The sequence below is a fragment of the Pteropus vampyrus genome, unplaced genomic scaffold (genome assembly GCF_000151845.1).
Source record: "Pteropus vampyrus isolate Shadow unplaced genomic scaffold, Pvam_2.0 Scaffold2, whole genome shotgun sequence".
Taxonomy (NCBI): Eukaryota; Metazoa; Chordata; class Mammalia; order Chiroptera; family Pteropodidae; genus Pteropus; species Pteropus vampyrus.
Genome location: NW_011888783.1, coordinates 12,019,315 through 12,038,705, shown reverse-complemented (window position 1 = coordinate 12,038,705; position 19,391 = coordinate 12,019,315). Strand labels below are relative to the sequence as shown.

General features: G+C 31.7%; 1 protein-coding gene across 1 annotated transcript in view; it reads right to left on the bottom strand.

Moving 5' to 3' along the window:
* The window catches only part of SESTD1 (SEC14 and spectrin domain containing 1), a 97,575-nt gene that overhangs the window by 33,138 nt on the left and 45,046 nt on the right, over window positions 1–19,391 (bottom strand). The window contains exons 6-9 of the mRNA XM_011356720.2: window positions 10,505–10,618; window positions 9,317–9,411; window positions 7,095–7,150; window positions 4,267–4,478 (exon numbers count right to left, since the gene is read on the bottom strand). Coding sequence (XP_011355022.1) covers window positions 4,267–4,478; window positions 7,095–7,150; window positions 9,317–9,411; window positions 10,505–10,618 — 477 coding nt within the window. The remainder of the gene's footprint in view (window positions 1–4,266; window positions 4,479–7,094; window positions 7,151–9,316; window positions 9,412–10,504; window positions 10,619–19,391) is intronic.

Below are 19,391 nucleotides of genomic sequence, written 5' to 3'. Positions count from 1 at the left end.
GAACAAACAAAAAACACCACACTCAACCCCTGTTGTGTGCTAAACTGTGCCCCCGCAAAATCCACACGTCAAAGTTCTAACCTTCAGTACTTCAGCATGTAACCATATTTACTTAAAAATAGGGTCTTTAAAGAGGTAATGAAATTAAAATGAGGTTATTAGAGTGGACTCTAATCTACTGTGACCAGTGTCTTTAAAAAGAAAGACAATTTGGACACAGAGAAGATGATGTGAAGACGTAGGGAGAAGATAAACCATCAACGAGCTAAAAAGACAGGGCCTGGAACAGATCCTTCCCTCATCGCCCTTGGAAGGAATCCACTCTGTCAACACCTCCATCGTAGACTTTTAGCCTTCAGAACTGTGAGAAAACATTTCTGTTAATTTACGTCTCTAGTCCGTAGCACTTCATTACTGTAGCCCTAGTAGACTAATAGAACTCCTTATCTACCACTCTAGGCATTGCTCTTACTGCTCACCTTTCCTTCACAGACAGAAATCTCCATCGTCTATTCTGTCTCCTTTGCCATATCTCCCTCTCATTCCTGAATTCACACCAATGTGCTTCTGGCCCTACCACTCCATGCCCTGGGTTCACCAATGACCTCTATCTTGTGCATTTTAACAGACATGTAAGTCTTACTCTTATTTAATCTTTCGGCAGCATCTGAAAGGGTTCCCAACTCCTTCCCTGAAATGCTTTCTTCCCTTGGCTTCCACAACATAGAACTCTTCTCACTTTTTTCCTTCATTCTCTGACCAATCCTTCGTTGCCTTCTTTTCATGAAGTTTCTCAAAGCTCAGCTGACGCACCCACTTCTCACCTACTCTCAGCAATTTCCTTGGGCAATTCTCATCCACGTCAATGCCTTTGATTACAACTTATGTCATACAGATGACAAACAAAATATATCAGTTCAGACTTCTCTAATTTCTGGACCTGCACAGGACTACCCTTCTGTATCTTCTCTTAGATATCTCAAAGTAGCCTCAAATTCAACATGTCTAAGCCCAAAGTTATGATTCTCTACACCCTTTTCCGCCTACACTTGAACCCAAACCCTGTCCAGTGTTCCTTAATCGGACAACACCAACATCCATCAAGTCTTTCAAGCTAAAAAAGTGGTTAATCTCTATCTTATTTTTTCATCCTTACTCACACCAGCCTCTTTCTTGGGACTTGGCATGATTGAAATTTTATAACTGTTTGTGTTATTATGTAATTATGTACCATCAAGGTGGGAACTTTGCCTATTTTACTCACCATTATATTCTACCTAGTACAATGTCACATTAAAGTAGACATTCATTTTTTGAATGACAGCAAATAACAGATACCAATAAAAAACTCATTATGTGCCAAACACTAAACAGTTTACAAAAATTATCTTTAATCCTTGTGACAACCATATTAATTACATGTTATTGTTATTGTTATTGTTATCATTATCCGAAGTTTCTTGAGGAGGAAGCTAGGGCACTGAGAAGTTACAGTTCATTCCCATATAACTTGGAAGTGATAGAAGAGGGTAAACCCATTTAAATAACTTAGAAGTGATAGAAGAGGGTAAACCCACATTAGCTGGTGACTTGTATACCACTATGTTATTCCATAACCTTGGTTTTCAAAGATATAGTAGCACCCCACTTATCCGTAGTTTCAGTTACCTACGGTCAACAGCAGTCCAAAAGTTTCAAATAAAAAATTCCAGAAATAAACAAGTCATAAGTTTTAAAATATGTGCTATTCTATATAGTGTGATGAAATCTCATGCCATCCTTCCGTGCCCCACCCAGGATGTGAATCATTCCTCTGTCCAGCGTACCCAGGCTATATGCATTAGCCACCCATTAATCACTTAGTAGTCTTCTCAGTTATAAGACTGACTGTCATGGTATCATACTGCTTATGAACAAGTAAACCTTACTTTACATAATAATGGCCCCAAAGTATACAAGAGTAGTGATGCTGACTTTTCGGATATACCAAACAGAAGTCATAAAGTGGTTCCTTTAAGTGAAAAGGTATGTATTGATAAGAAAAGACATAGTATATATAAGGTTCAATACTATTCACAATTTCAGGCATCCCCTGGGGACTTTGGAATGTACCCCTTAAGGACAAGGGAGGACTACTGTACTCTCTGGCTACTTAGCTGAAGCTTACCTGGGTTTAATACAAGCTATCTTTAATTTATGAATATAATACATAGGAAAAGTTATATATAATTAATGTACACTCAGAAATCTCCAGCTTACATATGGTTAACATGAGATGAAGCTTAAATCCTTCTGTCTGGAATTCGAATTCTTCCATAATCTAGCTCCTTCCTTCATTTCAAGCCTTTTTATCTATGACATCCTGATGCTCTGGTCAGAGGTCAGCAAACCATATAGCCTGCAGGCCAACTGTGGACCACCACTTTTTATTATAAATTAAATTTTACTGGAGTACAGCCGCACACATTCCTTTACATAACGTCCATGCATTACAACGGCAGATTAAATAGCCATAGCTGCAAGAAAAACTCTATGGTCTGCAAGGCCTAAACATTTACTATTTGGCCCTTTACAGAAAAAGTATGTCAACAACTGAACTAGACTTCTAGACTAGTCTAGCTCAATGGAAATAAATATAATAGCTACCATTAATCGAGTGCTGGATTCTTTTAACAAACATTTCAAAAGTGGTCTTGTTATACTGTTTTAATTAATGGAAGAAGAAAGCGAGGGAAAGAAAGAGAAGAAAGGAAAAAAGAAAAAGGAAGTCAGATTGAGGCTCACGTAGGTGAATAACATGACGATGATCACACAGCAAATAAGTGGAGGAACTGGGATTACCATGCTTGCTGACCATGCTGCTGTATTACTCAAAGGCCAAAAATTTTGCATGGTGCCTTACTGCTCCCTTTTTCTTCAGCAAAGCTTGAGATTTTATGCTGCTATTATTTATTCATGCTGTTCTTCCTTCTTCACAAAATACCAATTCTCCTTTTGAAACCTAAAGAACGTGCATGGAAAATCATACACATTCTTTGAGGATAAACGGAAGCGCTACTTCCTCCACTCAATCTTCCTAGATTACCTGCAGCTAGAGGAATAATGCCTCCTATAAATGCCTACAGCATTTCAGTCATGCCCTTGTGACACTTAACACTCTTTTCTCTTAAATTTAATGATGGCAAAAGCTAAATCTACCTTTATGTCCTATAAAAAACCTAGCACAATGTCTTCTACATAAGTACTTAATAAATACTTATACAATTAACAAATGAACAATAAAAACATTCCTAATGTGGATTTTTAAGTAAAATAATTTAAGATTTATTTCTTAATTCAATAGATGAAAATAGAGAATGCAGTCTAAATAACAGAAATGTCTTCTTTTGTATTGATTTTTAGTATTTTTAGCCTACTTTTCTTATAAAAATCAATTGTATGGAAACAGACTCGCAAATATAGAGGACAATCTGTTAATGGCCAGAGGAGAGTGGGGCTAGGAGACTGGGGGAGTGTGAGAAAGGGTTGACGAATTAAAGAAGTACAAATTAGTAGTTGAAAGATGATCATGGGTGTGAGAAGCACGGCATAGGGAATGAAGTCAGCAGTAATGTAATGGCTAGGTGCAGAGCCAGAGGAGAGAAAGAGTAATGCAGGGGATCATTTCATAAACTATAGAAATGTCTAACCAATGTACTGTATACCTGAAACTAATAAAATAAAATTTTAAAGAAGTCAATTGTAAAAAGAACTAAAATTCATAAGTACTAAATATATTGAAAGCTTCCTATTTGTTTCATAAAATAATACAATTTAATATTATAATTACTTATCTATTACTTATATTTTATCATTTTGCTAGGACAGAAAAGCTCTTCATAATGCCTAAATTAACAAAAACCTATCAAATTATTAGAAATAAATCAAATATCAACGAAAAATGTTATTTATTGTAAAGACAGACCATAGATGTATTTCGAACTACTAGTTATTTTTGAAGTTCATTCTGATAGTGAGCTGAAAGTTTAATGTCATCACTGTAGAAAAAATATCTTAATACAAATACTATTTGCAAAAATATACCTAATTAAAAATAGTTTTAGAGCCTGGTTTAACATGTCTAAGGTTCTCTAAAGCTTAGTATAAAATCAGTCACAGAATAGAAATTATATTAGTATAAAATCAGTCACAGAATAGAAATTATATTAAAAAAACCCCAACATTTGTAACTTTAAAAAGTTCAATATATTCAAACAAGACACCTACCTGCATCACCTTCTGCTGAATCTCTTCTAACTGTGTACGCTTACTACGTTGCCTACAAACTTCCTGGTAACGGGTATACTGCTCTCTCAGTGAATCTAATAATTTCATAACCTGTGGCTGTGCAAGTAGTTCATCATCCATAGGAGACCATGAGACCCCTCCATCCGAGCCATTAAATCGACGCTGCTGTAATTCGGATAACAATTCATGCCCTTTACAAAACAAAAACAGTTATAATTAATAGCCTTAAAAAATACCATTTTTACTTCTAATCTTCTCAATTCTAGTCTCTTATTTTTAGAATCTATTTACCTACATGTCTAGTCTACTTACTTACCAAGTCATAAATATTGAAATGCAATTTTTAAATGTATATAAAAATAAATAAAAAACTGCATATATGTGTATATATACACACATGGAAATACTATACAGTATATATGCCATATCATATATCATAAATGTATATACTAAATATGCTATAATATACAGTAAATATATATGGTATATTTATCTATTCATTTATTTACCTATCTATCTACCTATCTATCACATTCTTCTTACTGGTGGATTCACTACTCAGGATACTGTGCCAACCCATCCTCTTACCCTGTAGAACACAATACACTCTGGAATTTCTGTTTGATGGTATTAATCAGTATGCTCTGTCTGATAGCACTAACTGATACTAAGCAATATGTTATGATTTCAGTATTAACCCATACATTTAATTATAGCACCTAAAAAAGAAAAGAGTTGAGTAACACATGTTAGTAGAAAGTCTTTATTACTGTACAAAGTAATATTTAATCTCTATAGGAATCTCTACAACATATTAACTGCAAATAATGAGGGGCCAAAGAACTGCATTCAATGCTATTTTATCATAACAAACTCATGTAGAAAATTCACTCATTAATGAAAAATTGAAATTGCAGAATGTGGAACATCTAAAGCTGTAAGTATGTTAACAATTTTAAAAGTAAATAAATTACCGTTTTTTTCAAGGATAATACTATTCCAATTATTATTCAGGGGCCAAAAATAAGCAGATATTTAAATTCTCTTCTCTTCATCTTTATTTAGGAAAATGTTCTACATTTAAATGGCTTTTAATATATAGAAATAGAACTTTATTATAATTTTGAGGTATTTCCAATTTCTAAAAAAACATCCAAGATTGTTCTAAATCTCTCCATTTTATATTCTTTTGATCCCTACTTTAAGAGTCAATAGCATATAAAAAGAACTTAGTGGCATATAAAGTTAATTTTAAAATACAAATTTTAAATGCTTCTTAATTCAATAGCTAAAGAACCTTTGAAAATGTTAAATATAAACATGGAATTAAGTTTTAAATCTAGAGCAATATTTTTAACTGACAGTCTACTGTACCTTCTAAACATTCAGAGATTACAATTATTTCTTTGTTCTCCAAATAAGACCTATATCATACTAAAAAACTTAGGACAAGTAAATAAATACAATGAAGACATTCAGAATTTCTTTACTCTTCTTACATTTTATAATTGCAAGAACTATTCTAAAGACTTAAAGTTTAGTCTACTACATATAAACATGTTTTTACATATTTACATATATATAAAAACTCATAAAAGCCATTAAGATCAGAATACATTTACTTTTTTTCTGCTTTGACACTTGTTTCCCTTGTGGATACCATTTCCGCTGGAGAAGCAGCACCGCATGATTTCAAAGACCATACCTTGAAACCAAACTGCCTTAGTTCAAGTCCCAACTCTAGCATTACTAGTTGTATAACCTGCTAAGTTACTTAACTTTTTCATGCCTCAATTTCTATACCTTAAAGCTAGGATGATAATAGTACCTATATACTTCACTGGGTTGTGGTTAAGGATAAATGAGTTAACGTATGTAAAGTGCTTAGAATAGTGTGCCTGGTACACAGTAGGATTAAAATTATGAGCTATTATTAGAAAAATACATAAGAAATAAATTTAGGTATTTTCATTGAAAGAATTTCACTGTGTTCTGCTATAAATTGTGAAACCAATACTAGAGACATTAAGGCTGGAACATACATACCATGCATACTGAACACATACTATGCGCAAGGCCACACTGCAAGGTGCTAAGTGTTTACATGACTGTAAAACAATACAGCTAGCAGCTTTAGATTTAGATATGTTTTTAGTGCTATGAGGATAAAGCTTAATAGTTATTTGATCTTGAGCAAGATTTTTTAATATTTTTAAGCTTTGGCTTTCCGAAGTACAGAATAGAGAAAATAATACTAATTATCTCAAAGGCTTGTTAGGAAAATGAAATATGAAAATACATAAAAGTATAATGCTAGAGCATAATGAGTATTCAAGAATCCTTAGAGCAATCCAATAAAATAGAAATTTTTATCTCTATTTCACAGATAAGGAGATAAATCTAAATATTTCAAGGGAGAGATAATTTAACTATTTATCATTATTAATATTTTTTAATATTGTAGAGTATTAAACACTCAGGTTAAACCAAAAAGCAGTCTGAAAAATTTCCCCTAGTTTCTACCACATAATACAGTAAGTCTTCATTTAACGTCATCAATAGGTTCTGTGACTTTAAGCAAAATGACATACAATGCACATCAATTTTACCACAGGCTAATTGATATAAACAAGAGTTAAGTTGCTACTACGGCATCTCATCGGCGTTACATCAAAACAACGTTGAACGAAACCGTGTTATTCAAAGACTTGCTGTAAACACTCAACCAATGTTTACCTCATGAATCAATCAAAATATGATTGATTTACTGTATTATGATTATTGATAAATATGTTTTTCCATCTTACCTGTCTGAAGAACTGTTTCAGGATCAACTGATGGAAGAAAGTTTAAATCCACAGACCTGGTGAACACCAAAAGAATAACTTTAAAAGCTATAGTTCTATCCATGTAACTTAAGAAAATCCTTTATACAAACATATTAAAATAGGTGCACACAAGTGTGAAAATCTGAGGCATACTATTCTACCATGCTAATTTCTCTTAAATATTAGGAAACCCATTAGAGATAATTAAGTATTAGCACCCACAGAAATATCTATGTGATAATTCCAAAAAAATATTACTTAAAAAATAGTTTGCTATTAATTATGGCATTATTTCGAATATATCAAATGAATCCATTTTGGTTATTTTTCAATGGATATTTGTTTCAAAATAAAATTTATAACTATATAATAAGCCAGAAATGTTAACATAAAAATGCATGCAGCTATCCCTCTTGAGCAACTCTGAGAGCTGCAAATATTCTCTGGTAAGTTGGTATGTGTGTGTCTAGCAGTTGTACACTTTTCCCTGTACTAATTATGTTTCATTTGAGTTGGACTGTGGCTTTATTTTCTTAAACACATTTGGGAAGTAGAAGATGAAGAAAAGATAGAGTACATGGCAAAACAAAGCCTAGAATCTTGCAATTGTAACTAAGAGTCTTGCTCTAAATCTTACACTTTTGTCAACTGATCTAGGCCTTCACCTCTTCTTGTATAGCCTAGATACTTTCTGAGGGCTGACATAAGGATAGTGATGAAAATTTGGGGTTTTAGAGACTAAGTAATATGAGTTCCTTGGGGAAGTAATGGCAAATACAAGATTTTGTTTAGCACTCCATATAGTCAGGCAAACCAGTATTTCCCAAAATGTTTCCCAAAACACTAAATAAGGTATTATTAGGTGGAGAAAAAGGGCTATAAATACAAGAAGTTCTAAGGAAACAAGTTTCTTTATTGCAATACTTTCTCAGAACGTGTAATCTATAAACATCTACAGTCATTCTTAGAGAGGAAACACAGTAAACGACATTTAACGCTACAACTATAAACGCATTTTCCGCAGACACCCTCTTAGCATGTCTTTCCTGAGGAAAAGGACTTTAAGAACCATCAAACTTACTCTGCTGGACTTCTCAAAAAGCAAGAAGTTCAGCTAATTTTTGTCAAGTAACTCATGTGACACTTCTAATTCCTAAGCCATAGCATAAGCATGCGTGTGACATCTACATACACACACTCATATATTTACATATGTGTAAAATGTTTACATTTTACCTTTTTATAATGCATCTAAAGAATAGTAATGTTCCTACACGTTTGTTGTAATTTTAACTGGATTCACATTCGAATCATTTGTTTTCACATTTTTTACTCTGTTTTAATCAAGATTTGGTGTCTTACATCCCTCTTACCTTACCTCGATCGACTGGTATGTGACTTTATTTGAATTCATGGAATTACAAGATGAATTTTATCAAGTTTCCATAGCATTTTTAAGGTCAGATTCAAAAGAGACAAAGATGAGTGTTGATTCTTTCAAATTTCCTAATGAAAAATTACTGTTCTAGTGATCACTTTGCTATTGAGACCAGAAAGAGTTAATCTGCATCCTAAAGTGCTTTTTACCTGGGGAGGGGAACTTGTCCTACCAATAGGAAAATAAAAACTGTTAAGGTTGTGAAATTCAATGAAAATCTGTTAAAATGATTAATCCAGGTAATTACATTTAGATAATACAACTGAGCAGTTATTTCATCCATTGTCAAAAAATACTATATTCCCCAAGTCGAACTCATGAATATCACATATTACCAGAACACAGGAGTTCTACCACCTAGGCATTTAAGTGTAATGTATTTAAATAGGTTATATTAATTTCATTTTAAGCTGCGACCTTTTTCATATTCTTTACAAACAAAACAGAATTCTAAAAAGTTAGAAAATTGTTTCATTTTGAAAACATGTCTCTGCAAATAAATTTTTAGTGTCAGAAAAAAAAATATTACTATTCATCATAAGTCTTTTGTAAAAAAAAAAAAATTGATTCAAATCAATAAATTTTACACGTAAATCAAACTCTCACAAATTAAAAAAATGAATTTAATTCACCTTTTGTATGTCAATTTTTATTGACTGGAAAGATACCTTAGTTCTTTTACCTTGCATTAACAATAGAGGTCTCTTTTACCAGATTAATCATAGCTTTGCAAGGGTGTAATTGCATGACACTGGCCACCTACCTTTCTTTCTCTTGATTTCCTTTATCACTTCCATTGTTAATCAAAGCAAGTTCATCTAATAATGATGTAGATTCCTTTGTAAACTTCTCAAAAACCTATGAGATAATATTAACATATTAAAAAGAATCTTAAAAATTAATACTGCACAAAAGGATTTTCAGTTAAGAGAAATTTAAATTAGCCAGGCATATTCTCTTTCCCTCTCCGGATGTCATTTAGTACAATTCAAACATCAGGGCACAACGTATACAAGAGAAAAGACAAAACTAGTTCCTAAAACAATGAATAGTTTCAATGCATAAGAAATTTTTTAAATTTATATACATTAAGAAATTATTTTTATTCCTCAATCAACATATTTATTTTTTTTCCTGTTTTCTTGAGAACATCTGCACCAATAACAGTTTTAACTACATGAACATTAGTTAGACTAGCTTTAACCCTGTAATTCCAGCTATAGAACATTCTTTCATGTTATTCTATTACCAGTCCATACAGGTTGCATGTAATGGTTAAATAATTTTACATACAAACATGTAGCATAAAAATAAATTATCCAAAATTTTAACATGAATTCTTAAGATATGTCTAAAAAGGGATTTGGACAAGTCCACTTAAAATAAAGTGGACATTCATTTATTTGATATTGTTCAAGTATGGGGGAAACAGAACTGATTTTCTATTCTGAAATACCCAAAAGTTCAGTATTCTTCAATAAAAATCATATAATGTAAACTCAGTTAATCTAAAATTTGTTCTTTTTGTCCCCAGCAATTCAGTATTATACAGAGTAGCAGATTTCATTAGTCTGGCCTGACAAGGAAGATACATTTTCAGAAATGAAACCGATAACCTGCCAAACTGCTCAAATCAAACTGATATTTAAATATTCTCTCTGAAAAATGGTATATTAACTAGATTACCTCTAAGGAAATTATGCTACTCTGTTATTCTACGTAAAAGATTTACGACCTTGACGAGTAATACTGCTACTAATGACAACAGTAATAGGTAACCTTTGTGAATCTGACTAAAGTATTTGACTTCAAATACGCTATCATGTGGTATACACTATATTTCTTCATTTTGGTAAAAAAAATCCGTATTTTAATTGATTAAAATGATAAAGTTATAAAAATATATCTCATTGTTATGGAATAACATGTTATCTCACTGTAATATACCAACCAGTCTCTTATTTAACCAGTCCATGTGATCATAGGTAAGACTTCCACCAAAATCTTCTGTTAATTGGCATGGTTCTATATAACGAGTCAATTTATTGGCAGACACTAAAATAACCTATAAAGGTAAAAAGAAAAGAATCATTTAGTAAGCCACTGTTTACATCCATAAAAGTAATGAGGAGGTTAAATTATTCAATACTGTTTCCTTCATGATGCTGTATTACCATTTATTTAACATTTAAAATCAATTCAATACATTGTGGATATCTGCTAAGAAATGTATCATAAACTATTTATAATAACACATTAAAAAATGAGAGGCACTAGCAGCTCAGCTGAAATATTTCCAAGTTTGTAACAATATTAATAATTTCTTGGTAATAAAAATAAGTTCCTTTAATATAATGATGAATTCAACAAAGAATTTTTATATGGCTTTAAAATTAGCTAGGTACACTAAAATGATAAGTACAAGTGAATAATAAATCTGGCAATCAAAAAAGTACACTTTATTATGTTCTTTGTATTATACCCTGTAATAATGAATTAACAAGTCTATCATTTATTGTAATTTGTTAAAAGCTCCTAAGAAATAAAAATCAAGCTTGATTAATATAAAATAAAAAATAATTATACACTTTTAAGTTTTTCTAACACTCCTTTGATTATACATTAACGAAATATGTCCTGTAATAGTAGAGTAAAACTTAGGATAACAAATACTAATATTTAATTTGAAAATTAGAACTAAAAAGTGGGGAGAAAGTCAGAGAATTCATAAACTTGAAAATTATATATTAACATGATAATCTTTTAACTCTAAACTTTAAAAGACTTCAAATAAAAATTATAGTATCACCTAAGAGAGTACTGCAGAACTAAATAAAATTTCAATAAAGAGATACATGAATATAAAAAAAAATATGTGGAAGAAAAATATTCAAATGGTAGTATTAATGCACAAATAAATTTAAGTTTAGAAAAAAAGACATGATAAGAAAAATAATATGTCTGGCTGGAAATAGGACCATTTCCAAAACCCTAAAAAGGAAGGCCAGATAATCTACGAAATTATAACTTTTCTGGAATTCCTCAGAGGGCTGAGGTCACAGAGAAACCAATTCACCTGAAAATAAAGACAAGTACCATAGAGAGAATTATGGAAGGAGTACCTATAAAGTGGCATGAGCAAAATTTGGAGGCTAATGAAATGTTTCTGTATCTTGAATGTTGTGAAGAACATCTAACTTAAAAATAAATAAATAAATAAGAAGGACTTATGGAAGAACTACCAGAGAAAGAATGAAGAAAAAGTTCAGAAACATATCCAAAATATAAAACTAGGCATCTCCTTACTACATATAAAGTTATAATGTAAACAATGAAGACAAATTATCAAGACTATAAACTGCTTTGCTAAAATGAGAAAATAGGAGAAAAATGTTGCAAAAACATGGCATCGAAAGTTCATAAAACTATCAGAAAAAAAATTATCCTATCATAGAGTTTATAACAAACTGCTATTGATAATACATTAAATAGAAATTAAGAGCCTTAGATGTTTATATTAGAAAAGAAAGGGTGGCAAATAATGAGCTCTGTGATGTACCTAAGCAGATGGGGGTCAGTAGTGGGGGAGAACAAAATAAATTTTTTTAAAAAAGAAATTATTAATAAAACTAAAAGCGTTCCTTAAAAATACTAAAATAAAATCAACAAATTTCTGATAAGATAAAGCAAGAAGAAAGGTATAAATAATAGTAGATATATAAAGAAAAGAGTTACATTGACTGTAGTGATTTAAAAGATAATATGGACACAGGACAATTTTGCGCAAATAACTATGCAAATTTAGAATGGAAAAACTGCTATAAAATAGTAATTTATCAAAACAGAAAAAAAACAGAACACTTAATAAGTAATGAAGTGAAGTGAATTATTAGATTCTTTCCATTTTCGGTAATCATATTGCTACTACTTGTTTTAGTATTACTATTCTGAGATCACCTGATGATGAAGAAGAAAGCAAATGATTAATATGAGATATTTTAATTCTCCCATCACTGATGTCCTTGAGGAAATGTAATTCTTGGGAAGAAAGATGTGAGAGGGAAAAAGTTACCCTTATAGTTTTCAATTTGAATTGGAAGTATCAGTTTAAACTCACAATATATTTCATCTTAAATAAAAACACACACTCGCATACATAAAATTTCCCATTCTGTCCACTAAAAAGTTTAGAAATAAAGACCAATTCTGTAGAAATATACACTTCTAGTATCCACATTTTTATTTCCAAAAACCATTTCTCACTAAAAGGAATCAAGGCTCTTTGGAGAAATGGCCCATTCCAGGTCTGGGGGTAGAATACAGTATGAGCTTGGAACATCTTCTCTAGGTATCAAGAAAGGTCCTGAAAAGACTTCCACTGGCCAGAGATGTAACCATTTGCATACCAATAAGAATAATAAATGCTGTATTTTGAAACATTAAATATATTCAATTTGATGAGCTCATACTGATTTTATAAAAGAAATGATCACCTTTGGACTATGCTGGGAAATAAATTTACTTTATCCAAACAGGAAATAAAGAGAAATAGGCATTTATTTAACTTTTCATACACAAACTGTATCACTTGGTAAATAAATAATAAATGAAGGTAGGTTTCTCATTATAGAAGTATTCTAGCTAGTAAATGAAGAAATAATAGAACTAGAACGTCATTATCATTTTAAATCTTTAATAAACTAAGGGACCTAGTTATTGAACATCAAGTGATACTAACATCACAAAAAAGAAGACAAGTATTATGAGGCTCATGATCAAGCAACACATCATCACTAATGAACAGCCTTGGAAAAAGAAAATGAAATCAGAATCTAAGCAACTGTTTAAATCCAACTATCAATTTATGAAAACACAGATTCATAAAAGTAGAATATGTTAAACTATATCACGGAGATACCACAGAAAAACTCTACAGGACAAAAAACCTGGTCTCTTCAAGAAAAGAAAAATGGGTAAGAAAAGAGAGAGAGAAATTAATATTAAAAAGCTTCATTTAATAGACTAATATAGAATCCCACAACCAATAATAAGAGAAGTACATATTCTTTTCAAGCAATCATGAAATATTTATAAACTTGACTGCGTATCAGGCCATAAAGAAAGCCTTGGTACATTGCAAAGGAACAAACATAACATTCTATCACCAAATGAAATTAAACTAGAAATTATTAATCAAATTTGAAAACTTAAGATTTTAAAACCCTATCCATTTAGAAAGGCATTTCAACCATCACAATGTATGGACATTATTTGAATCCAGATACGAATAAATCAATCAATCTGTGAGTGGGCATTAATTTATATATGTATTTATAAAATTTTAAAATATTATCTCTATATAATTTTTTTACATATAACCAAATCCTTTAATAGCATTTACCAGACAATTACAGATTTGAACCAACTGGCTAAAATATTAATGAACTGTTCCTTTTAAGGTATGATATTGGTATTGGGTTGTATTTTTTATAGAGTATGTACTTTTTAGAGACACATAATAAAATACGTATTTACAGATAAACTGAAATGTCTTCAATTCCTTTCACCATAAAATTCCCAATCTTCTTTTAGGAAAGTGGATAGGGGTAAGGATGATGTAGGTGAGACCATGGGTTAATGGTTATTGAAAGCAGGTATAGTGATACATAGAGTTAATTATAATAGTGTTTACTTTTTTTACATGTCGATAATTCTTTATAATAAAAATATTTAAACACTAAAATAAATATAAATCTTTTTTTAAAAAAAAATCTTCCCAGAAAGAAGATACCAGGTCCAGCCAGTCTACAAGTGAGTTTTAAAAATCGAAGAAGAAATTTTCAGAAATTTTCATTAGTTAATTTTTTATTAACTAATTATGTTGTGAAAGCTTGTGTATAATGGTGCAAAGTACATTAGACTTCAAACCGTTTCCAGTTCTGGCTCTGCTACTTACTAGCCCTGAGACCTCTAGCAAGTCCTGAGAACAGCGCCTCAGAGCCTAGGTGGCCTCCTCTCATAAAAGCATTGCATTTGTCCTGATGATCTATAAGCTACTTGCTGAGCTTGACAGTCTCTAAGAAACTTAATTAAAAAAAAAAAATGTAGGGGACATTCCTAGCTCATTTTATGAGATTAGAATAACACTGATACCAAGGACAATTTGAAAAAAGAAAAGACCATAATGACTTGCAAATATCAAGTGTTAGCTAATATCAAGTCATAGCAAGGATGTGGAGCAATGGAAATTCTCGTACAGTGCAAGCAGATATACAAATTAGAAAGACTCTCTGGAAAACAGCTTGGCATTATCTTGAAAACTGTTATAACCTGTTATATTCTGCAGAGAAAATCTTATACGTGTTTATCAGGAGACATATATGGAAATGTATACAGAGCATCATTCATAATGGTAAAAGAATGGAAACAACCCACATGTCTATCAACAGAATAAGTATAGTTTTCATTCACACAAAAGAATAATATTCAGCAGTAAGAATGAATCAACTATATCTACTGAAAGAATATGCATGAATCTTATATAATGATGAGTAAAAAAAAGTAAGTCAGTGAAGACTAAAATTATTATACCATTTTTTATAAAACTCAAAAATAAATGAAATTAAATATATTATTTTAGAATATCCCTAAATGATGCCTACAGATAGATAGAAGAAGAAAAGATAAACACTCTCTATTTTCTTCTAAAGATTTTGTCTTTCACATTTAAGTTTTTAATACACATATACACTACAGAATGAGAACATCAGCAGAGGATGAATAAACACGAATAATTTAGGTGTTAAGGCTGGTGAATGGGATCAGAGAGGGGTACTCAAATTTATTTCAAGGTACAGATATTTGGGTTCTTAGATTGGGTGGTGGGTACTCAAGTATTTGTTTTATAATTAACCTTAGGGTATACAAAAAGGGCACCATGAGATCTCAATCTCAGACTGAAGAAAAGGTACCTCTTTTAAGGCATCAAGCAAGGAAGCTAGAGAAAGAACAAGAAAAAATCTGGAGGTGGTAATGACAGGAAAGCTAAGGGTTTTTGTGCCTCCTTTTTCCATTTAAAAAAGAAATACATCAAATTATATTTTTGGTTAGTTTAACAGCAGCAAACTACATTATACCTATCTATTTTAAATGGCAATTTAATCTTATCTTTAGTATAAGGAGTTTAGCATATCTCTATTTCACTATTTTCCTGTTAAAGTAATAATGGAAGCTAATTTAAAATAAACAGAATACAAAAACATGATTTTCTCTTAGTGAAAAACTTGTCACAGAGGGCTTTATTTTATCCTCTCGCTCCAAAGCAACTTCCTTAGATTAGTTCTTAGAAAGAGGCATGATGTTAAACATTAAACAGTAAGTGGAGTTAAGCCATAGTAACCATTTAATCTGCCATTATTCCTTTTGGGATGGAGGCAGATACTTCCACACTAGACAGATTAAACACAATCAGATCCCAGGGAGGAGCTATTCCTTTTATGAAAATGTTGAGCAATCTATTAACTGGATGTAAACCAACAGTGAAAGTAAGAACTATGAATTTATTCTATGAAGAAATAAAATACTTGCTAAAGTATTTTCTTTCTAAAAAATTTTAAAAGTATTTTCTTTCTAAAAATTCCTAAAGGAATTCACTCCTAGCTTATTTCCCCAATCTGCCTAAGAAGGCAGCTCCATTAAATTTTCAATGATGTCACTTTAAGCTCTAAGAGGACAATAATTCTGATGAGTTGTCATTCTATACATTTAATATGAGCCATTCTTGGCTATTACCAACAGGACAGGTAACAAGTGTTAGAGAGGTTGTGGGGGGAAAGGAACCCTCAGACCCTGCTGGTGGGAATGTAAACTGGTACAGCCACTATGGAAAACAGTATTGAGGTTCCTCAAAATAGAATTACCATATGACCCAGCAATTTCTCTTCTGAGTTATCTACTCCAAATATTTGAAAAACATTTATGCGTAAAGATGTGTGCATCCCAATGTTCACTGCAGCATTATTCATGGTGGCCAAGACATGGAAACAACCGAAGTATCCTTTGATAGATGACTGGATAAAGATTTGGCACATATATACAATGAAATATTATTCAGCCATAAGAAAAAATGAAAGACTGTCATTTGCAACAACATGGATGGATCTTGAGATCATTATGCTAAGAGAAATAACTCTGACAGAAAAAGTTGAGAACCATATGATTTCACTCATACGTGGGATATAAAACTGAAAGCAACAAACGAGTAAGACAGAAAAAAATCTCATAGACACAGACAACAATTTAGTGGTTACCAGAGGGAAAGAGGGGAGGAGGGAAAGTAGATAAAGGTAAAGGGGGTCAAAAGTATGGAGGTGGAAGGAGACGTGACTTTGGGTGGTGAACACAGAATACTATATACAGATGATGTATTAATGAATTATACATTTGAAACCTATATAATTTTATTAACCAATATTACCCCAATAAATTTAATTTAAATATAAATAATAAATAAATAATACGGGCCAGTCTTTCTAATATATGACTTGTCTTGCCCAATGAAGAGCACTGGTCACTTTCTGTACACTCTGGTTAATCTCACTATATGCACCCATGTGCGCACACACACTCACACACCTTTCTACATTTTGTAGTTCTTAAATACATAAAACCATTGGTGACAGATTTCAAGTTTAATAAGCCAAAGGGAAAAATTGCAGTTTCTCAGTTATATGTGGCAAATGTTTATATTCTTTTGAATATTTCTCTTAAAAGTTCTTTTTCCTAAAATCAACTTAAATGTAAATAGTACATTCACTCACAAAATATAAGAATACACTACAAAAAGGAAGAAAAAGATCACTTTTGCCAAGTCTTTCAAAGAAAATAAACATCATGAAATTTTCTTAATAGTAAGCCCTCCATAAATACTACTTTTTATTTTATATATGTTAGAGATTTAAGATGAGGCAAATTAAATAACTAAACCAAAATATTTTATTAAATAGCACACATCATTTTTCAACAAGTTTAAAGAGTAAAATATTTATCATATGGTTTTTAATCATTACATTTGTGAAGCTTTACTTTAATCTGGAATCATAAAGAAAAGACTCAAAACTTGTTTCTCCTTTATTCCTACTCTTCCAACTGTAACTAGAACATTTATCCATTTTTAACAAAATAGTTCCGAAGAACCTAACACTGGACCTTTCACTCTGTAAGCACTCAGATGTTTTACTTTTTATTTTACTTATGCTAAGAATGTGTGCAAGATTTAGAATTAAAATATCTGTGTATATCTTTGAGTGCTTAGTACAGATTCATGTGTGTACATGTGTTCATACACATACCATTTCAATGTACATGTCTGCTTGTATCTGTTTATTGGTGAGTATTTTTCTAAGGGGAAATAACTTTTTGCAGAAACTGGAAAGAAGAATAGATGGAGCCAGAGGTGTTACTGACAGAGGAACATGAAGGCAGTTTTTGGTCCTGGATCCTAACATTAGTATGGCCTCAAAAAAGAACAAGATCAGATGCAATAATAAGAAATAAGAGAATAAAACAATTTGGAATAGTGGCTGATTATTATTACTAGTAAATAACACTTTTATTCTCATGAATGACAATAAAGAATGAGAAAGTGAAGATCCTTTTGATCATTAGTGTCCCAATTTGAAGAAAAGACCATTGCCAGTTCAATTTTGATCTTCAATTTTGATCTTGTCATTAGGTAGGTACTATCACCTCACCAGCAAATCTACCAAGACCACACAGTAAAATGCTGCTAAAGGGTAGAAAGTATTTGAATATCTGAATTGCTAAAAAAAGAAACTAAGCATGTAGGTATCCATTTCAGAGACAGGAAGAACACATGAATAAATATTTAGGTAGGTAATGAGAGATGAATATTTAATAGCTGGTGAAAAACATTAGTGAACAGGAAGAATGTCATCTAAAAGAAAAAAGGAGGAAGGATGATGGGCAAAAAAAAAAGTGAAATTATGCAGGAACGGTGTCATTAAAATGACTACTCGGGTCTCAGGAAGTCACCAGGGCAGGGTGAATGGTGTTAATGCAGATTCAGGTTGGGTGCAAGTGTCAAGCCTGGGGCCACTCAGCAAAAGACTCAGCACAATGAGCACACTAAGGCCTGCCACAGCCTGCCTGGAGCCCGCAGATCCCCGAGAGTTGTCTAAAAAAGAATGAAGCACAGGCGGGGATTACAAATTGGTACAGCCACTTTAGAAAACAGTTTGGAAGTTCCTTAAAAAATTAAAAATAGAAGTTCCTTAAAAAATTAAAAATAGAAGTTCTTTAAAAAATTAAAAACTACCTTATGATCCAGCAATTCCACTTATGGGTATTTATCCGAAGAAATCCAAAACACTAATTCGAAAAGATACATGTGACTCTATATTCACTGCAGCATTATTTACAATAGCCAAAATATGGAAGCAATCTATGTGCCCATCAATAGATTACTGGATAAAGATGTGGTACATATATACAATGGAATATTACTCGGCCATTAAAACAAATGAAATCTTACTACTTGAGACAACATGGATGGACCTAGAGGGTATTATGTTAAGTGAAATGTCAAACAGAGAAAGAGAAATACCATATGATCTCATTTTATGTGGAATCTAAAGAACAAAATAAACAACCAAACAAAAAGAAAAACAGAAACAGACTTACAGATATGGAGAACAAACTGATGGTTGCCAGATGGGAGGGAAGCTAGGGGGGGTTGGTGAAAATGGTGATAGGATTAAGAAGTATAAATTGGTAGTTACAAAATTGTCATGGGAATGTAAATGACAGGATAGAGAATA